We start from the raw sequence: 22,169 nt of genomic DNA, 5'->3' as shown, positions 1-22,169 counted from the left end.
TCCACTGCCTCTGCTTGTCAGTCACGCAGAGAGACAGGATGGCTCCGCCCAGCGGCTGCGCAGCACAGGGAAGGGACACTCCTCACTGAGGAAGGATTCCCTCCCCTGGCTACCTCATTTGCCGCTCTCAGAGTAGGCCCCGCCCCTCTCCTCGCTACGGTCGCCATTTTCTCAGCGTTCTCTGTGCCTGCATAGGCACAGAGATTCCACGTTGTGACAAGTGGGGGCCTGGGCTGAGGGCTAGAGGGCACAGACATGTCTGTTTAAACGATCTGGCAGCCACAACCTCCGGTTTGTGCAGCTGCTTATTTTATCTGTTTATATATGCTGGGGGCCATTCTAGACAGAGCCCCCACCTCTGCAGCATGTCTCACAGAGCGAGGCTGCAGGCTGTTTTTATTATCCACTGCAGGTAGTCTCGTACGGCCGAGCTCATAACCACTGTGCTTGGAGGCTCATTAGTGGTGCCTCCAGCTGCTCCGGCTTCGGTGGCTGACCCCTGGTTTGGCTGGAATCCTATTTCCAGGGGTCGGCTGTCTCGGCATCTGCTGAGCATGCAGCCCCCTTCTCAGGGCGTTTTCTGCTAAGAGGAGATGCATTCCCTCAGCTCGCTCAGCAAAGCTCACAAAGGACTCTCCTTCTGGTCTCAGACCCCGTCCTCCTGACAGGAGACGCAGGGTCCCCTGTCCTCCCCGTCCCGCAGCTCTGATTACGAGCTGACTCTCTGGACGAGGAGGATGTCTCTACCAGAGTCTCGGACGCTTCTTTATGTACCATTGATCCGTCCGTAGGTGACGCAGATGCTAATGATTGGATTGCGTCCATTATACTTGTACTGGACCTCCATCCGCCTGTATCAGGGGAGTATTCCCCGCTAGCAGAAAGGCATCAGTATACCTTTAACAGGACAAGGAGTGTGTTTCTTATCCACTCCAGTTTTCAGCCCACTATGTCCAAGCCCACAGCCTGTCCTGTCAGACCCCAAAGCGGGGTTCTGCTGCCTGTTTCCCCCTCCCATCAGAGGTGGTCAAGGAGTGAGCTCATTCGCCAAGGGTGGTCCCTCCGGTGTCTAGACTTTCAGCCCGGATAGTTTTATCAGTGGCTGACGGCACCTCTATAAGGATCCCACGGTACATTAATTTTGTACTGGACCTCAATCCGCCGGAGTTACCTTGCCTAGGAGAACACAATGTGTGTTCCTTAACCACTCCAGTTTTCAGGCCACTGTGACCAAGCCCAGGGTCCGCTCTGACAGTCGCTTCCCATGAAGCGTGATTCTGAGGACTGTTTTTTCCCTGTCCACCAATGGTGGTCAAGAAGTGGGCTCATTCACCTCAGGTGGCTCAGCCCGGACCGTTATGTCAGTGGCTGATGGCTCCTCACTTAAGGTTTTGCGGTCCGCCCGGTTGTCCTTCTGGCCAAATCTGTATGGGGGCGGCAGGAGCTTCGTTCTCCTCAGCTTTACAGCAGTGCGGTTTTTTTGTAGCCTTCTCTGCTTCTCTGGAGGAGATGCATTCCCTCACAGGGACTCTATGCCGAAACGGTTGCCTGAACTTCCAGACTTCAGTCCTTTCATCCTATGCCATGTCTGCCATGCTGGACACCGCACGGCGGTGGCCTTGGCTACTTTCCACGCTATCCGCAGGCTCCTGTGGCTTCGGAAATGGAAGGCAGATGCCTCTATAGAAGTTCCTTGCTGGGTCCCTTTTGTGGGACCAGTCTCTTCGGAACCAACTGGATGAAATTCAGGAAGCTCTTGGCGGGGAGAGTTCTTCCTTGCCACAAACCTAAACCAGGGAACCTGTCCAGGGCAGGAATCAGTTGAGGTTTCGGTTGTTTCCGTTCCTCATCTGATCGTTCTCTAAGCCCTCGGCCTCGTCCTCTAGCTCGGCCAAGGTTCATAGACCCAAATGGCGCTCGAAGCTGCGTCTTCAGTAGACCGCAGGAGATGCTGCCACTGAGTCAGCTCCCTCCGAGCTATCTAGCCACGCCAACAACGTCCTTGGTCGGTGGACAGGCTCTCTCCACTTGGCGACGTATGGTTTTAACACGTCTCCGTTCAGTGGGGGCGGGATTATATCTCCCATGGCTACAGGATGGAATTCTATCCACCCGCCAAACAGATTTTTTCTGTCAACTCCCCCCGGCTCCAAGGCCGCCGCCTTCTCACAGGCCGTGGCATTTCTTGCAGGCCAATGGAGTAATTGTACCGGTTCCCGACTGGGAACGGTTCTGAGATTTCTGCTTAAATCTATTCCTAGTCCCCGAAGAGGGCGGTGTCTTCCGACCTGGATCTTTAGCTTTTCAAGCATGATCAGGTGTGGCGTTTTCACATGGAGTCTCGGTCTTGTTCCGTGTGTTTGTCACCGGATCAATCAAGAACCCAAGGAGATTCCCTAGCAGCCATCGGCATCAGAGATGCCCATCTGCAGGTGTCAATCGCAGTTTCACACCAGCGTTGGCTACGTTTTGCAATCGGAGTGGTCCAATTCGTGGCTCTTCCCTTGGGGTTAGCCACGGCCCCTCGAGTATTCTCATTGGGGCAGCTGTGATTAGGGTCCTGCACCTCTAGGGATTAGCAGTGATCTTTTGCCCTGGACGGTCTTCTTGTCGGGGCTTCATCCAGTGCAGACTCTTAGCAGAGTGCTTCGCTCACTCTCGCCACTCTAACCAATTCGGGTGGCTTGTCATTCTGTCCAAGTCCACTCTGACTTCGAACCAGAGGTTCCCAGGGACGCAATTCGAGACTCTGTCGGCACTTGTGAAGCTGCTCTTAGTCGAACAGTAGTTCCTCCGCTGGCGGTCGACGTCGTTCTATCAGACACCGAATACAGGTGCTGGTCAGATGGTGGCGTCAATGGAAGCGATTCCTTGCCCAGTTTCTCCTGCGTCCTCTGAGACTGGATGTTTTCCGCTGTACAAGCGAACTTCCTCCTTCCACGGGGCGGTGGCTTTGCCACTGACCAGGGGCTCATTTCAGTGGTGGCTTCGGCCACTCTGTCTCAGGGACGCTCCTTCCTGGCCCCGTCCCGGGTGATCCTCACCAGGATGCTAGTCTATCCGCCTTGGGAGCAGTATATCTCCACCGTGGAGCGCAGGGTGCTTGGACTCTGTCCGAATCAGCCCTCTGGATCAATGTGCTGGAGATCAGAGCTGTATTTCTAGCTCTCTAAGCCTTTCACCATCTGTTGGCGGCTAGGCACATTCGAGTCCAGTCGGACAACGTGACAGCGTTTTCCTACATCAACTTCCAGGGCGGGACACTCAGCCGCCTGGCAATGTTGGCGGCTCAACGCATTCTTCAGTGGACGAGGGACTCCTAGTCCACCGTATCCGCAGCCCACATCCTAGATGTGAAAACTGCGAGGCAGACTATTTCAGCTGTCCAACCGTGGTCCACGATCCTCAGGTTTTGCGGCAGACGCACTGGTTCATGTTTGGTCCCAGTTTCGTCTCTTTTACGTATTTCACCCTCTAGCTCTTGTCCAGAGTCCTGCGCAAGATCAGTAAAGAGGGCCATCGGGTCATTCTCATTCTCCAGACTGACCCAGGCAGGCTTGGTACCCTGACCTGCTCCTTCTGTCCGTTAGGTTGCCATGGCATCTTCCGGACCGTCCAGACCTTTTCTCAAAAGGTCCGTGTTTTCCGCCAGAATTCTGGACTCTCAGATTGACGGCGTAGCTCTTGAGTCCTGGATCTTGTCGACTTCTGGTATCCTTCCTGAAGTCATCTCCACTATGACTCGAGCTCCAAAGTGTCCTTTGACCTTTTTGGCCTTGCCGACCCTCCTGTCCCTTCCACAGTCCGGTCTACAGCTAGGACTATCCCTCATTAAGGGACAGGTCTCGGCTCTGTCACTGTGTGCCAGCGGCGTATCGTCCGGCTGGCTCCGGTGCGCTCCTTCAAGGGCGCATCTCGCATCATTCCGCCTTTTCCGGCGGCCTATGGAGCCCTGGGACCTTAATCCGGTCCTCACGGTTCCCGGAAACCTCCTTTGCACCTCTTAGGGAGTTTTCTTTGTTTCATCTTTCACAGAAAGTAGTCTTTCTAGTGGCCATAATTTCCCGCCAGAGAGTTTTGGCTGCACTCTCTTCGGAGTCACCCCCTTTTTTTTGGTCTTTTGCATCAAGACAAGGTGGTCTCCGTCCGACTCCGGACTTTTTTCCCTAAGGTGGTTACTGCTTCCACCTTATCTGGGGCAAATTTTCCTGCCTTCCTTTTGTCCGGCTCCTGTTCATCGCTTTAAGGAAGCGTTGCATATCCTGGATCTGGTGCGGGCGCTCCGGATCTATGTGTCTCGCACCGCCGTTATTAGGCGGTGCACCTCTCTCTGGTGCTGACCGCTAGTCAGCGTAGCGGTCTCTCGGCATCTAAGCCGACCCTGGTTCGTTGGCTTAGGTCGGCCATTTCCGATGCCTACAAGTGTACTCTAGTGCCTTACCCGCCGGGGATCAGGGCACACTTGATCAGACCTGTCGGTGCCTTTTGGGCTTTCAAGCACCAGGCTACGGCTCAGTAGGTCTGTCAGACTGCAGCTCGAATTAGTCTGCATACTTTTTCGAAGCTCTACCTAAGGCATGCTCATGCTTTGGCAGACGAGGGCTTGGGCAGACGCATCTTTCAGGCGTCTGTCGCCCATTTGTGAAGTTAGGTTTCGCCTGCTTCTCAGTTGTCTGTTTATTCCCACCCATGGACTGCTTTAGAACGTCCCATGGTCTGGGTCTCCCATAGGAACGTTAAAGAAAAAGAGAATTTTGTTACTTACCGTAAATTCTTTTTCTTGTAGTTCCGTCATGGGAGACCCAGCACCCTCCCTATTGCCTGTTGGCAGGTTTCTTGTTCCGTGTGTCTTCACCGGCTGTTGTTGTTGTAGACAGAGGTTCCGGTTCTTCCGGGTTTTACTCTGTCTCTTCTTGTGGGTGGATGTCCTCCTTCAGCTTTTGCACTAAACTGGCTAGGACTGGCTAGCAGGGGGTGTATATGCTAGGAGGGAGGAGCTACACGTTTTTAGTGTAGTACTTTGTGTGTCCTCCGGAGGCAGTAGCTATACACCCATGGTCTGGGTCTCCCATGACGGAACTACAAGAAAAAGAATTTACGGTAAGTAACAAAATTCTCTTTTTCAGGGTCAAACATCTATAGAGTCCTGTCACCACTGCCATGTGTAACATGCTCCCTTTAAGGCCTTTGTAGTAGAATTTCCAAATATTTGTATGTCACTGTATATGCATAGAATGACCTATTTCCCTTCCAATGTTAACCTCTCTGCCACTGGATTGTTTTTTCATCTCTGCGTACAACAGCGTAGCTTCTAATTCCCAATTGTATCCTGCAAAGTAAAGAAGAGACCCCTTTACCTTGTCCTTTTCCTTTTCATTTCTAGGCTCTCGCCGTCTGACATGCAGGAAAACTTACCATCGTTGCTGATTCTGTTGAAAGAGACTGTCCCTTTAAATCTGGCTCCTCCAGGATTCTTCCTGCTACTGAGGTAAGTGAAGTATCATATCATCTTTAGATGATGTGACAATAGAAATATATTACTTAAATCCTTCAAAAAGACTTGGTGCATATATCTCAATAGTCTACTGCACTTGGGTTTCTTAACCAATCAGATTAATGCTTTAATTTTCCAAAGGACGAGTGGAAAATGAGAGCTTGAATGTGATTGGTGGACAACTGCTTTCAAGTTATCAACCATCCACAGGATAGGCGATATCTCACTTGGGCCTCCAATCATCGGGACCCGCACCGGCCACCAGAATGGGGCACTTATAACCCCATTATAAAATAGAGCAATAGGTCGGACACATGCCCGCCGCCCCATTCATTCTTTATGGGGCTGCTGGAAAAAAGCGAACCCTATAAGGATGGAATGCAGCGATGGCCGAGCAACTGCTCTGGTGCTCTATTCTTTAATTTATTTTTTCTTTGTCGCTCCATTGGGAGACCCAGACAATTGGGTGTATAGGCTATGCCTCCGGAGGCCGCACAAAGTATTACACCAAAAGTGTAAAGCCCCTCCCCTTCTGCGTATACACCCCCCGTGCTCCCACGGGCTCCTCAGTTTTTTGCTTTGTGCGAAGGAGGTCAGACATCCACGCATAGCTCCACAGCTTAGTCAGCAGCAGCTGCTGACTATGTCGGATGGAAGAAAAGAGGGCCCATACTAGGGCCCCCAGCATGCTCCCTTCTCACCCCACTCTTGTCGGCGGTGTTGTTAAGGTTGAGGTATCCATTGCGGGTACGGAGGCTGGAGCCCACATGCTGTTTTCCTTCCCCATCCCCCTTAGGGCTCTGGGTGAAGTGGGATCCTTTCGGTCTCCAGGCACATGAGACCGTGCTCCATCCACAGCTCCTGAGGACCATGCTGGATTGGAGCCGAGTATCGTTCAGGGACATGGCCCTGCTACTTTGAGGTACTCTGTGTCCCCGTGGGGACCGCGCACAGCAACACTCCAGCATTGCTGGGTGTGCTAGTGCACCGGGGACCGCGGCGCTGACTGCGTTTGTGCCATTACACACTGCAGCGTCGCTGAGTGTGTTAGTGTATGGGGACTGCCGCGCTGACCGCCGCTGCCATTGTTATCACTGCGGCGCGGCTGGGACTGTTAGTGTGCCGGGGACTTCCGCGCCGACCGCGCTTATACGGCGGCCGCGCTGATAACTCGAGTCCCCGGCTTTTGCGGCCTAGTCTCTTTTTCTTCCCGCCCCCAGCCCTGCCAGTCAGGGGAAGGGCGGGACGCTGTACAGGACGGCAGCACTGAGGGCTGGAGCATGCTTTGCATACTCCACCCCCCTCACTGTGCACAGTGGGGCACCAGTTCCCGCACTTTCTGGGTCACGCCCACGGCTCCCTCCTCTCCTCAGGACGCCGGCAGCCATTCCTGTCAGCTCCCCTGATGCTGCAGAGGGGAGACAAGCTCTGGGGGACCCAGGCAGGGATGCTGGTGGCCACACAACCGCTTTAAGCGGGCGGTAATCAGCACCTGAGGTGCTGGCCCCACTTGTGCTGAAGTGTAATTATAGATTATATGTTTATAGGCTATACTTTACACTGTATGGTGCACGGTGGATTTCTGGCTATATTCCCTATTGTGTCACTCAGGGGAAACAACAGCATGGCACCCAGAAGAGGCAGGGGTGCCAAAACACAGGCGTACGACCTCGCTACCGGCAGGTTCCACTGACCCCCATTGTGTGCACTGCTCGGCCCCTGTGGCACTTGCTCAGCCAGAGCCTCTGCTAAGGGCGGCCCAGGGGGAACCACCAGCTAACACTGTCCAGGTGACAGGGACGGAGTTTGCAGTTTTTACTGACAGACTTTCTGAAACTATAGCTAAGATTCTAGAAGCTTTGCAGTTCAGACCAGTACCTCAGACCATGGGCACTGTGGAATCATTGCCCCCTGGTTCCCCTCAGTTGGAACAACAATGTTCCCCCGGGGTGTCTCATAGATCCCAGGGTGAGGTCTCTGACACGGACCGCAGCCCCAGACCGCCTAAGCGAGCTCGCTGGGAAATCCCCTCGACCTCATCACATTGTTCATGTTCTCAGAAGGGGGACTCTCTGTATGATGAAGCGGAGGTAGCTGATCAGGATTCGGATCCTGAGGCCGCTCTCAACCTTGATACTCCTGATGGTGACGCCATAGTGAATGATCTTATCGCGTCCATCAATGAAATGTTGGATATTTCTCCCTCGGCTCCTCCAGTGGAGGAGTCAGCCTCTCAGCAGGAGAAATTCCGTTTCAGGTTCCCCAAGCGTACAACGAGTATGTTTCTGGATCACTCCGACTTCAGAGAGACAGTCCAGAAACACCGAGTTTGTCCAGATAAGCGTTTTTTCCAAGCGCCTTAAGGATACACGTTATCCCTTCCCCCCGGACGTGGTCAAGGGCGGGACTCAGTGTCCCAAGGTGGATCCTCCAATCTCCAGACTGGCGGCTAGATCCATAGTTGCTGTTGAAGATGGGGCTTCACTCAAGGATGCCACTGACAGACAGATGGAGCTCTGGTTGAAATCCATCTATCAAGCTATCGGCGCGTCTTTTGCTCCAGCATTCGCAGCCGTATGGGCACTCCAAGCTATTGCAGCGGGTCAAGCGCAAATTGACGCACTCACACGTACGTCTGCGCCGCAAGTGGCGTCCATAACTTCTCAAACGTCGGCATTTGCGTCCTACGCTATTAATGCTGTCCTGGACTCTGCGAGCCTACGGCGGTTGCAGCCGACAATTCGGTGGCAATACGCAGAGCCTTGTGGCTACGGGAATGGAAGGCAGATTCGGCTTCCAAAAAGTGCTTAACCGGTTTGCCATTTTCTGGCGACCGTTTGTTTGGTGAGAGGCTGGATGAAATCATCAAACAATCCATGGGAAAGGAAACATCCTTACCCCAGGCCAAACCAAACTTACCCCAACAGAGGAGGGGACAGTCGAGGTTTCGGTCCTTTCGGGGTGCGGGCAGGTCCCAATTCTCCTCGTACAAAAGGCCTCAGAAGGATCAGAGGAACTCCGATCCATGGCGGTCTAAGTCAGAGACATTCTGTCTCACGGTTACAGGATAGAGTTCGGCTCTCGTCCTCCGACTCGATTTTTCAGAACATCTCCGCCTCCCGAGCGAGCCGATGCTCTTCTGCAGGCGCTGGGCACTCTGAAGACAGAAGGAGTGGTGGTCCCTGTTCCTGTTCAGCAACAGGGTCACGGTTTTTACTCCAACCTGTTTGTGGTTCCAAAGAAGGACGGGTCTTTCCGTCCTGTCCTGGACCTAAAACTGCTCAACAAACACGTAAAGACCAGGCGGTTCCGGATGGAATCCCTCCGCTCCGTCATCGCCTCAATGTCCCAAGGAGATTTCCTTGCATTGATCGATATCAAAGATGCTTATCTCCACGTACCGATTGCTCCAGAGCATCAGCGCTTCCTGCGCTTCGCCATAGGAGACGAACACCTGCAGTTCGTGGCACTGCCGTTCGGCCTGGCGACAGCCCCACGGGTTTTCACCAAGGCCATGGCTGCAGTAGTTGCGGTCCTCCACTCTCAGGGTCACTCGGTGATCCCTTACTTAGACGATCTGCTGGTCAAGGCTCCCTCTCAAGAGGCATGCCAGCACAGCCTCACCGCGACTCTGGAGACTCTCCAGAGTTTCGGGTGGATCATCAATTTTCCAAAGTCAAATCTGACACCGGCCCAATCGCTGGCATATCTTGGCATGGAGTTTCATACCCTCTCAGCGATAGTGAAGCTTCCGCTGAACAAGCAGCGCTCACTGCAGACGGGGGTGCAATCTCTCCTTCAAGGTCAATCACACCCCTTGAGGCGCCTCATGCACTTCCTGGGGAAGATGGTGGCAGCAATGGAGGCAGTCCCGTTCGCGCAGTTTCACCTGCGTCCTCTTCAATGGGACATCCTACGCAAATGGGACAGGAAGCCGACGTCCCTCGACAGGAACGTCTCCCTCTCTCAGGCAACCAAAGCTTCCCTTCGGTGGTGGCTTCATCCCACTTCATTATCGAAGGGGAAATCCTTCCTACCCCCATCCTGGGTGGTGGTCACGACGGACGCGAGTCTGTCAGGGTGGGGAGCAGTTTTTCTCCACCACAGGGCTCAGGGTACGTGGACTCGGCAAGAGTTCTCACTTCAGATCAATGTTCTGGAGATCAGGGCAGTGTATCTTGCCCTAAAAGCGTTCCAGCAGTGGCTGGAAGGCAAGCAGATCCGAATTCAGTCGGACAACTCCACAGCGGTGGCTTACATCAACCACCAATGAGGAACACGCAGTCGGCAAGCCTTCCAGGAGGTCCGGCGGATTTTGATGTGGGTGGAAGCCACGGCCTCCACCATCTCCGCAGTTCACATCCCGGGCGTGGAAAACTGGGAAGCAGATTTTCTCAGTCGCCAGGGCATGGACGCAGGGGAATGGTCCCTTTACCCGGACGTGTTTCAGGAGATCTGTTGCCGCTGGGGGATGCCGGACGTCGACATAATGGCATCCCGGCACAACAACAAGGTCACGGCATTCATGGCACGTTCTCACGATCACAGAGCTCTGGCGGCAGACGCCTTAGTTCAGGATTGGTCACAGTTTCAACTCCCTTATGTGTTTCCTCCGCTGGCACTGTTGCCCAGTGTTACGCAAGATCAGGACCGACTGCCGCCGCGCCATCCTCGTCGCTCCAGACTGGCCGAGGAGGTCGTGGTACCCGGATCGGTGGCATCTCACGGTCGGCCAACCGTGGGCACTACCAGACCGACCAGACTTGCTGTCTCAAGGGCCGTTTTTCCATCTGAATTCTGCGGCCCTCAACCTGACTGTGTGGCCATTGAGTCCTGGATCTTAGCGTCTTCAGGATTATCTCAAGAGGTCATTGCCACTATGAGACAGGCTAGGAAACCAACGTCCGCCAAGATCTACCACATGACGTGGAAGATATTCCTGTCATGGTGCTCTGATCAGGGTCTTTCTCCCTGGCCATTTGCCTTGCCCACTTTTCTGTCCTTTCTTCAGTCCGGATTGGAAAAGGGTTTGTCGCTTGGCTCCCTTAAGGGACAAGTCTCTGCGCTCTCTGTGTTTTTTTTTCAGAAGCGCTTGGCCAGACTTCCACAGGTACGCACGTTCCTGCAGGGGGTTTGTCACATCGTCCCTCCTTACAAACGTCCGTTGGAACCCTGGGATCTGAACAGGGTGCTGATGGTTCTTCAGAAACCACCGTTCGAGCCAATAAGGGATATTTCTCTCGCACGCCTTTCGCAGAAAGTGGTTTTCCTAGTAGCAGTCACTTCACTTCGGAGAGTGTCTGAGCTAGCAGCATTGTCATGCAAAGCCCCTTTCCTGGTGTTTCACCAAGACAAGGTGGTTCTGCGCCCGGTTCCGGAATTTTTACCTAAGGTGGTATCCCCTTTTCATCTCAATCAGGATATCTCCTTACCCTCTTTTTGCCCTCATCCAATTCACCAATGTGAAAAGGATTTGCACTTGTTAGATCTGGTGAGAGCACTCAGACTCTACATTTCTCGTACGGCGCCCCTGCGCCGCTCGGATGCACTCTTTGTCCTTGTCGCTGGCCAGCGTAAAGGGTCACAGGCTTCCAAATCAACCCTGGCTCGGTGGATCAAGGAACCAATTCTCGAAGCTTACCGTTCTGCTGGGCTTCCGGTTCCCTCAGGGCTGAAGGCCCATTCTACCAGAGCCGTGGGTGCGTCCTGGGCTTTGAGGCACCAGGCTACGGCTCAACAGGTGTGTCAGGCGGCTACCTGGTCGAGCCTGCACACTTTCACGAAACACCATCAGGTGCATACCTATGCTTCGGCGGATGCCAGCCTAGGTAGGCGAGTCCTTCAGGCGGCGGTTGCCCACCTGTAGGACGGAGCCGTTACGGCTCTATTATGAGGTATTATTTACCCACCCAGGGACTGCTTTTGGACGTCTCAATTGTCTGGGTCTCCCAATGGAGCGACAAAGAAGAAGGGAATTTTGTTTACTTACCGTAAATTCCTTTTCTTCTAGCTCCAATTGGGAGACCCAGCACCCGCCCCTGTTTTTTTGGGTACACATGTTGTTCATGTTGAATGGTTTCAGTTCTCCGATATTCCTTCGGATTGAATTTACTTTAAACCAGTTTATAATTTTTTTCCTCCTTCCTGCTTTTGCACCAAAACTGAGGAGCCCGTGGGAGCACGGGAGGTGTATACGCAGAAGGGGAGGGGCTTTACACTTTTGGTGTAATACTTTGTGCGGCCTCCGGAGGCATAGCCTATACACCCAATTGTCTGGGTCTCCCAATTGGAGCTAGAAGAAAAGGAATTTACGGTAAGTAAACAAAATTCCCTTCTTTTCCCTTTTCTGATGATTGGTGAAAGTTCCAGCCATCGGACCCCCTCGGATCATAGGTGGAAAACCCCTTTCAAGGTCAAAATCATTTCGAGCTGTAACCTCTCCCCCGTCCCCAGCCCGCTCTTGGCAGGAATCATCTTGGTTGAATCTCTATGATTGTAGATGTTGAAGCCTAATCTTATACCGGTGTGATATAAGATTTCTGCTTTACACCGCTAATGATGGTAAACATGGGAGTATTGTGACCCCAAGTTACAGGGGCCAAAAACCCCAAATGGGCTGGATTTCAGCCCAAAATCATTTACTGTCACACCTTACATGAGACATGTCGCCATGTAGTGCTACCCCGATGTTGCCCGATCTCCTCGCTGCAGACAATAACAGACACTGGGAGCAACGACGAAAACTCAGCAGTGGACCTGTGGAGGGTGAGGAAAGCACAGATTGCTTAGTGTAACCAGGAAACATAGGTTTACCAGAACACCTCTTCTAAACAGTGGATTGTTCCCATTCGGCTCATGAGTGGAATTTCTCTTCAGGCCTCTGGTAATGGCACATTAGAGCCCAGTGTGTAGCAAATATGGCAGAAAGCTCCTCGCACTCCTTGCATATACGTCATATAGGCCTTCATTTACCCATCAGATGCCAAAAGTGTGTCTTTTCCAACCCCTGATGGCAGATGTTGGGTGACAGAGGGATCAAGCATGGCGGATTTCTGACAGTATGCCTTTCTGGCTGTGGGGAACACATGCACGCTCAGCCAAGTAAAGCGTGCATACACACAGGGGTCAAGATGAATAGCTGTCAGCTGGAGGGCCGTAGGTTGGAGACCACCTCTCTAATAGCGTCGTTAGGTGTCGTTTTCCACTCTGCGGATGGACGTTTCCCTGCAGTTATATAGTAGACAGGCGTCTTGGGTATAATTGTTTCCGCCTCTCCCCACATAAGATAATAGTCCCGTAAAACGATCACTCCCCGTGAAGGAATTCCTCCATATACTACGTGCATTAAGAGGTCGTATGTATGAACCAAAGGTGACCGTACGCTCGTAGGATATAGGAAGACTATAAAGGAGCTTGTTTTGTGAGGTTCCGCAGTGACGTTCTCCCTTACCCTTTATATTCACATTTCTATCTTATTTATTTGTGGAAAATTTAATTTTTTATTTATTTTTTATTGATAAGTAATGAACTCGTCTGGAAATAGAGGTCACTCTAAGGCACGTGTATGAACGGCCATCATTTCCACACATTCCCTTCATGGTTTTAAGGTTTCCTTAAGAAATATTGTTTTGGAAAGTGCCAGTACTTCACCGAATCTGCCGTTTTCATAAAATGTGTCCGATTCTCCTACACGTATGATGTTGGAGAAGGGAAGTACAGGGCATGGTGACTTACATCTTCTATGGGGGGTGTTACATGCTACCATATATCGGGTGATGTGTCGTCGGGGTCACGGATTCTGTGACCCACATCCGGCATCGTTTGATATATCGTAGCGTGTGACAGCTACGAGCGACTGTGAACGAGCAAAAATACTCACCTTATCGTTGCTCATTGACACGTCGTTCATTTTCATAAAATCGTTCCTCCTTCTGTGCTCCGGTTGTTCGTCGTTCCTGCGGCAGCACACATCGCTCCGTGTGACACCCCGGGAACAACGAACAACAGCTTACCTGCAGCCGCCGGCAAAGCGGAAGGAAGGAGGTGGGCGGAATGTTACGTCGCGCTCATCTCCGCCCCTCCACTTCTATTGGGCGGCCGCTGTGTGACATCGCTGTGACGCCAAACGTCCCTCCCACTTCAGGAAGAGGATGTTCGCCACCCACAGCGAGGTCATTCGGGAGGTAAGTGTGTGTGACAGGGGGTTAACGACTTTGTGCGACACGGCCAAAAAATTGCCCGTGATGCACAAACGATAGGGGAGGGTGCGATCGCGCAATATATCGTCCCGTGTAACGCCGCCTTATGTCTTTTGTCCTCTTGGCAGATAACGTGCACATCAGCGTCTTTCTTCCCTCTCCCCATTGGAAATATTTTACCTCCTGCTTAGCAAAGTGTACGTGTGTAGGCATCATTCATCTCCCATAGACTTCCATGGAGAACACTACCACATCCTTATTGGACCACACGATGCTGTCCTCCCTGTTAATAGGAGGCATTTGCCTTTAGGACTGTATTTCTGGTAATGCCCCCGTACATATAAGTTTATATACATGACCTTGTCTTTGCAGTATACTGAACGACTTTGTGACCAGGACCCCAAACTTGGAGAACAAGAAAGACCAGAAGGATTTACAGGTAAAACGACATCTTCATGGCTTATGTTATTGATTGAGCGTGTCAGGCCAAATGTTTTGAGGGCATCCCTTGGCCATACATCCGATCAGTGCGGCCCTTTTGATTAATTTGCCAAATGCTGAATGTCCAGAAGAAAAAACCATTGTTGTGAACCAAGCCAACCTCCGCATGACCTCTCTGTTCTCGAATCACAGGAGGTGACGCAGAAGATCCTGGAGACGGTGGGGAACGTGGCCGGATCGTCCTTGGAGCAGACCAGCTGGCTAAGCAGAAATTTGGAGGTTAAGGCTCAACCCCAGGTGTCTCTGGATGATGCGGATGCTGATGGGGAGCTGAGTGGTAAGAGGCAAGATCTCCAGTTCAGAATGAATAAAGCAAAAAGTAGAAATATACCACTTTAAGATATGACCCCTCTGTCCAATCGATGAGGCTTCCAATGGTCGAGTACCCACAATTTTGGAAATTCCAGAGCCACAGCGATAAAGCAGCACTGAGGCTTCTTCATTCTCAGGGTCAATGGGTGTCTCAGAAGTCCAAAAGCTTAAAGGGAACCTGTCACCAGATTTGGGGCGTATAAGCTGCGGCCACCACCAGAGGGCTCTTATATACAGCATTCTAACATACTGTATATAAAAGCCCAGGCCGCTGTGTAGAATATAAAAATCACTTTATAATACTCACCTAACCCGGTCACTGCGGTGGAGATGGGTCATATGGGTGTCTCCGTTGTCTGGTGCCGTTGCCTCCTCTTTCGGCCATCTTCGTCCTCTTTCGGCTACGTCATACACACTCTCCGGTCCCGCGCAGGCGCATTACAATACTTTGATCTGCCCTGCTCAGGGTGGATCAAAGTGCGCCTGCGCAGGACCTCAATGCCGGCGAGTGTGGATGACGTAGGACGCGTCATGCACCCAGGCTTCAGAAGAAGGACGACAAAGATGGCTGAAAGAGGAGGCGCCGGCACCGGACCCATATGACCCAACTCCACCGCAGCGACCGTTTAGGTGAGTATTATAAAGTGATTTTTACGTTCTACACAGCGGCCTGGGCTCTTATATATGGCATGTTAGAATGCTGTATATAAGAGCCCAGTGGTGGTGGCCGCAGCTTAAAGGCCAAATCTTGTGACAGGTTCCCTTTAAAAGAAGTGATGAGTGAGCGTGCGCCCCACTGCTCATTACTCGATCGAGTATCGGGGTGCTTGGGTGCCACTCAAATACCGAGTATAATGGAAGTCAATGTGGAAACTCGAGCATTTTTAGACTCTGGTACTCAATCGAGTAACGAGCAGCTCACTCATTAAATCGTCATAGCATTGTTTTCCTGATGTAGAGCTCTAACTCCAATTCGTCCTAGAACTTGGTTTATAATATGGAAGAATACAAAAGTGCACTCTCCATCCAAATGAATTGATATTTATTAGGGAAACCTTAAAACCATGCGTGAGGAAACTGGGCGTGTGAAGACGACGGCCGTTTCGCATATACTTCCATTGTAGGTAGGACCCGTTGAAGTGTGTGTATACGCGACACTGGATTCGTCTCCAGTTTTGCGTATGATTCTATGCGGAAACTGGATAAACACATAGCTGGGGGTATGTAGGAAATCCTGCACTCGCAGGGGGTTGGACCTAATGACCCTTGAGGTCCTTTCCAACTTTACCATTCTATGATTCCACAAGCTCTGCTTCCTCGCACATGGTTTTAAGGTATCCCCCCAATAATTTTTTTTTTTTATGGATGGTGAGTGCCACTTTTGTATTCTTACATATTACGGACTTTGGCTTGACTTTATAAAGTGCGCACCTTGATTCCGAAGACATCAGGAGCCCAATCCCTTTTCTGATCCGAAAGCACAAGTGAGAGTAGTTCCGAATTTGTTTACTTGGTAATCTGGCTCTGATCATTTCCGCATCAGGAGGTGAGCGGAGCCGGTGGAATCTCGGCTGTGGATGTCTCCTGACTTTTGTGCTTGAAGGACAGGTATCACTCAATTGTCGCAATAATTGGAATAGGATGAGTAGCACAATACTTGAAGATATCTGTGAAAGTGTCGTCACCGGCCTCGCTGGCCTCCTGATGCGGCAGTGAGGCCGGAGCCAGAACACCCTTTAAATGATCATTTGCTCTCTGACAATGGCCACCACCCTTGCAGCTCAGTGATTAATCATTTCTTCGGCGCTCCATTGGGAGACCCAGACGATTGGGTGTATAGCTACTGCCTCCGGAGGCCACACAAAGCATTACACTAAAAAGTGTAAGGCCCCTCCCCTTCTGGCTATACACCCCCCGTGGGAACACGGGATGCTCAGTTTTCAAGCTTTGTGCGAAGGAGGTCAGACATCCACGCATAGCTCCACTGTTTAGTCAGCAGTAGCTGCTGACTATATCGGATGGAAGAAAAGAGGGCCCATATAGGGTTCCCAGCATGCTCCCTTCTTACCCCACTTGTGGTTTGTTAAGGTTGAGGTACCCATTGCGGGTACGGAGGCTGGAGCCCACATGCTGTTTTCCTTCCCCATCCCCCTCAGGGCTCTGGGTGAAGTGGGATCTTACAGGTCTCCAGGCACTGAGACCAGGCTCCATCCACAGACCCAGAGAACCTGCTGGATATGGAGCTGAGTATCGTCAGGGACAGGGCCCTGCTACATCAAGGTACTCTGTGTCCCCATACACATCGCGCACACACGCACCAGCATTGCTGGGAGTGTTAGTGCGCCGGGGACAACAGCGCAGAGCGCTTGTGCTATTATTCACTGCAGCTTGCTGAGTGAATTTATGTGATAGAAACGGTCGCGCCGGCCGCGGCTGGGTGTTTTTACACTGTGGCGCGGCTGGGACTTGTGGTGCGCCGGGGACTTCCGCGCTGGCCGTGCACATGGGACGGCCGCGCTTATTACTCGAGTCCCCGGCTTTGTGGCCTAGTTTTCGTTTCGTTCCCGCCCCCAGCCCTGCCAGTCAGGGGAGGGGCGGGACGCTGTACAGAAAGTCAGCGCCGAGAGCTGGAGTCTGCTTTGCATTCTCCAGCCCCCTCACTGAACACAGGGGACGCCAGCTTTCCCGCTCTTGTCTGGGGCACGCCCACGGCCCGCCCCTCTGCACAGGACGCCGGCAGCCATTACAGTTTGCAGTCTGGGCTGGAGAACGGAGACAAGCTCTGGGCAACCAGTCACAGGATTCTGGCGACCTCACACCCGCTTTGTGCGGGCGGTAAGCAGTGCTGACCCCACTAATGCCGAAGTGTTCATTTGTACTATATGCTTGTACACTGCACTGTACGGTCGCTATTCTTGGCTATATACTCTCCTAGATGGCGAGACAACAGCAGCAAAAAGCAAGGGTGCTAAGGCACAGGCTTTCTATGCTGCTTGTATTGCATGTGCTGAAGTGTTCAGTTGTACTTTATGCCTGTATGCTATACATGGCACTGTACGCTCGCTATTCTTGGCTATATACTCTCCTAGATGGCTAGACTACAGCAGCAAAAAAGCAAGGGTGCTAAGGCACAGGCTTTCTATGCTGCTTGTATTGCATGTGCTGAAGTGTTCAGTTGTACTTTATGCCTGTATGCTATACATGGCACTGTACGGTCGCTATTCCTCCCTATATACTATCCTAGATGGCTAGACGACAGCAGCAAAAGCAAGGGTGCCAAGGCACAGGCTTTATATGCTGCTTGTATTGCATGTGCTAAAGTGTTCATTTCTACTTTGTGCTTGTATGCTATACACGGCACTGTACGGTCGCTTTTCTTGGCAAAAAAAGCAAGAGGCAGCAAAAAAGCAAGAGTGCCAAGGCACAGGCTTTCTATGCTGCTTGTACTGCATGTGATACTGTTCCACCGGCAGGTTCCACTGATCCCCATTGTGTGCAATGCGCCCCTGTGGCATTTGCTCAGCCGGGGTCTCTGCTAGAGGTGGCCAAAGGAACCACCTGTGAACCCTGTCCAGGGACAGGGACGGAGTTGCAGTTTCGGCTGACAGATTGTCTGTGACTATGGCTAACATCTTAGAGACTTTGCAGTCCAGACAGACCATGGGCAAGGTTGATTCAATGCTCCCTAGCCACCCTCATTTGGAACAAATCATTGCTCCGGGGGGGTCCCATGCATCCCAGGGTGAAGGCTCTGACACGGGCGACAGTCCCAGACAGCCTAAGCGAGCTCACTGGGAGCGGCACTCGGCTTCATCACTGGTCAGGGTTCCAGCAGGGGACTCTCCGTATGATGAGGCAGAAGTGGCTGTTCAGGACTCTGATCCTGAGACCGCTCTCAATCCGGACTCTCCGGATGGTGACGCCATAGTGAATGATCTTATAGCGTCCATCAATGGAATGTTGGATATTTCTCCCTCAGCTCCTCCAGTAGAGGAGTCAGCTTCACAGCAGGAGAAATTTCCGTTTTCAGTATCTCAAGCGTAAATTGAGTACTTTTCTGGCCACTCTGACTTCAGAGAAGCAGTTCAGAAACACCACGCTTATCCAGATAAGCGTTTCTCCAAATGTATTAAGGATACACGTTATCCCTTTCCACCTGACGTGGTCAAGAGCTGGACCCAGTGTCCAAAGGTGGATCCTCCAATCTCCAGGCTTGCGACTAGATCCATAGTTGCAGTGGACGATGGGGCTTCCCTTAAAGATGACACTGACACAGATGGAGCTCGGGTTGAAATCCATCTATGAAGCTATCGGCGCGTCGTTTGCTCCAGCATTCGCAGCCGTATGGGCACTCCAAGCTATTTCAGCTGGTCTTGCGCAGATGGACACTGTCACACGTACATCTGTGCTGCAGGTGGCGTTCTTAATCTCGCATAGTCTGCATTACCACTTACGCTATTCATGCTGTCCTGGCCTCTACGAGCCGTACACCGGGGGCGTAAGCCAACTCCGTGGTTTTGCGCAGAGCCTTGGAGTTAAGGAAATGGAAGGCAGAATCGGTTTCCAAAAAAGGGCTTAACCAATTTGCCATTATCTGGTAACAGACTGTTGGGTGACCGATTGCATAAAATCGAACAGTCCAAGGGTAAGGATTCGTCCTTACTCCAGCCCAGATCAAACAGTCGAGGTTTCGGTCCTTTCCAGGCTCGGGCAGGTCCCAATTTCCTAGTCCAAAATGACTCAAAAGACTCAGAGGGGCTCAGATTCCTGGCGGGCTCACTCACGCCCAAAAACGGCAGCCGGAGGAACCGCGTCCAAGGCGGTTTCCTTATGACTTTCAGCCTCTCTTTATCTCCGCATCCGCGGTCAAGGGCAGATTCTCCCGCTTGGTGGCATTTAGCTGCCACAGGTCAAAGACCGGTGGGTGAGAGACATTTGTCTCACGTGTACAGTGTACAGGATAGAGTTTTGTTCTCGTCCTCTGGCTCGATTTCTTCAAACGACCGAGCCGCTGCTCTTCTGCGAGCAGAAGGAGTGGTAATCCCTGTTCCACTTCAGGCAATCACGATGCTTATCTCCTTGTGCCGATTGCTCCAGAGCACCAGCGTTGCTACGATTCAAGAAGACGAGCATCTTCAATTCGTTGTCCTGCCCTTAGATCTGGCGACAGCCCCACGGGTATTCGCCAAGGTCATGGCAGCAGTGGTAGCAGGCCTGCACTCTCAGGGTCACTCTGTGATCCCTTACTTGGACGATCTACTTGTCAGGGCACCCTCTCAAGGGGCATGCTAAAGCGGCCTGAACATGGCGCTGGAGACGCTCCAGAGTTTCGGGTGGATCATCAACTTTTCAAAGTTAAATCTGACCGACCCAATCACTGACATATCTTGGCATAGAGTTTCATACTCTCTCAGCGATAGTGAAGCTTCCGCTGGACAAACAGCGTTCACTACAGACAGGGGTGCAGTCTCTCCTTCAAGGCCAGTCACATCCCTTAAGACGCCTCATGCCCTTCTTAGCAAGATAGTGGCAGCAATGGAGGCAGTCCCTTTCGCGCAGTTTCATCTGCGTCCAATTCAATGGGACATTCTCCGCCAAGGGGATGGGAAGTCGACGTCCCTAGACAAGAACGTCACCCTTTCTCAGACGGTCAAGGACTCTCTTCAGTGGTGGCTTCTTCCGCCTCATTGTCAAAAGGAAGGTCCTTCCTACCCCCATCCTGGGCGGTGGTCACGACAGACGCGAGTCTGTCAGGGTGGGGAACAGTCTTTCTCCACCGCAGGACTCTGGAAATCTAAGCAGTGTATCTTGCCCTGCAAGCCTTCCAGCAGTGGCTGGAATGCAAACAGATCCGAGTTCAGTCGGACAAACCCACGGCGGTGGCATACATCAACCACCAAGGTGGAAAACGCAGTCGGCAAGCCTCCCAGGAAGTCCGGCGGATCCTGATGTGGGTGGAAGACAGAGCATCCACCAGATCCGCAGTTCACATCCCGGGCGTAGAAAACTGGGAAGCAGACTTCCTCAGTCGCCAGGGTATGGACGCAGGGGAATGGTCTCTGCACCCGGACGTGTTGCAGAAACTCTGTGGCCACCGGGGGAGACCGGACGTCGACCTAATGGCGTCTCGGCACAACAGCGTGGTCTTACGATCAACGAGCTCTGGCGGCAGGCGCCTTAGTTCAGGATTGGTCGCAGTTCCAGCTACCCTAGGTGTTTCCCCCTCTGGCAATGTTGCCCAGAGTGCTACGCAAGACAGCTCCGATTGCCGCCGCACCATCCTCGTCGCCCCAGACTGGCAGAGGTGGTCGTAGTTCCCGGAGCCGTGGCATCTCACGATCGGCCGGCCGTGGGCACTATCAGACCGGCCAAACTTTCTGTCCCAAGGGCCGCTTTTTTCCATCTCAATGCTACGGCCCTGAACCTGACTGGGTGGACTTGAGTCCTGGCTCCTAGCGTCTTCAGAATTATCTCAAGACGTCATTACGCCCATGGGACGGGCGACGAAGCCGACGTCTGCCAAGGTCTACCACAGGACGTGGAAGATATTCTTATCTTAGGGCTCTGCTCAGGGAGTGTCTCCCTGGCCATTTGCATTGCCTACTTTTCTTTCCTTCCTGCAATCTGGTTGGAAAACAAGGGTTGTCGCTCGGCTCCCTTAAAGGGCAAATCTCAGCGCTGTCTGTATTCTTTCAGAAGCGCCTAGCACAACTTCCTCAGGTACGCACGTTCCTGCAGGAGGTTTGTCACATTGTCCCTCCGTACTGTGGCCGTTAGACCCATGGGATCTGAACAGGGTACTACTTGCTCTCTAGAAGCCGCCCTTCGAGCCTCTGAGGGATGTTTTCACTTCTCGACTTTCACAGAGAGTGGCCTTTCTGGTAGCGGTCACGTCTCTGCGGAGAATGTCTGAGCTAAGCAGCGCTGTCATCCAAGGCTCCCTTCCTGGTGTTCACCAAGGCAAGGGAGTGCTGCGCCTGATTCCGGGGTTTCTCCCTAAGGTGGTATCCCCCTTTCAGATGGATCAAGGAACCATTTCTTGAAGCCGACCGTTCTGCTGGGCTTCCGGTTCCATCAGGGCTGAAGGCCCATTCTACCAGAGCCGTGGGTACATCCTGGGCATTACGGCACCAGGCTACGGCTCAACCGGTGTGCCAGGCGGCTACCTGGTCGAGTCTGCACACCTTCACCATGCATTAGCAGGTGCATTCCTACGCTTAGGCGGATGCCAGCCTAAGTAGAAGACTCCTACAGGCGGCGGTTGCCTCCATGTAGGGAAGGACTGTTTTACAGTCCAAACTTGAGGTATTAATTTACCCACCCAGGGACTGCTTTTGGACGTCCCAATCGTCTGGGTCTCCCAATGGAGCGCCGAAGAAGAAGGGAATTTTGTTACTTACCGTAAATTCCTTTTCTTCTAGCTCCAATTGGGAGACCCAGCACCCGCCCTGTTTGCTTAGGGATTTTTGGTTGTTCGGGTACACATGTTGTTCATGTTGAACGGTTTTCAGTTCTCCGATGTTCTTCGGATTGAATTTGTTTAAACCAGTTATTGGCTTTCCTCCTTCTTGCTTTGGCACTAAAACTGAGCATCCCGTGTTCCCACGGGGGGTGTATAGCCAGAAGGGGAGGGGCCTTACACTTTTTAGTGTAATGCTTTGTGT

The 22,169-nt window shown here is 52.3% G+C and overlaps 1 protein-coding gene across 2 annotated transcripts in view; it reads left to right on the top strand.

The window, feature by feature from the left end:
* Positions 1–22,169, top strand: part of DOP1B (DOP1 leucine zipper like protein B) — a 251,294-nt gene that overhangs the window by 184,367 nt on the left and 44,758 nt on the right. For both annotated transcript variants that reach the window (XM_075334991.1, XM_075334990.1), the window contains exons 25-27: positions 5,384–5,488; positions 14,065–14,131; positions 14,326–14,470. In XM_075334991.1, coding sequence (XP_075191106.1) covers positions 5,384–5,488; positions 14,065–14,131; positions 14,326–14,470 — 317 coding nt within the window. The remainder of the gene's footprint in view (positions 1–5,383; positions 5,489–14,064; positions 14,132–14,325; positions 14,471–22,169) is intronic.

Source organism: Anomaloglossus baeobatrachus, chromosome 2 (genome assembly GCF_048569485.1).
Source record: "Anomaloglossus baeobatrachus isolate aAnoBae1 chromosome 2, aAnoBae1.hap1, whole genome shotgun sequence".
Classification (NCBI taxonomy): Eukaryota; Metazoa; Chordata; class Amphibia; order Anura; family Aromobatidae; genus Anomaloglossus; species Anomaloglossus baeobatrachus.
Note: the sequence above shows the minus strand (reverse complement) of the source record. Positions and strands in the feature narration are given on the sequence as shown.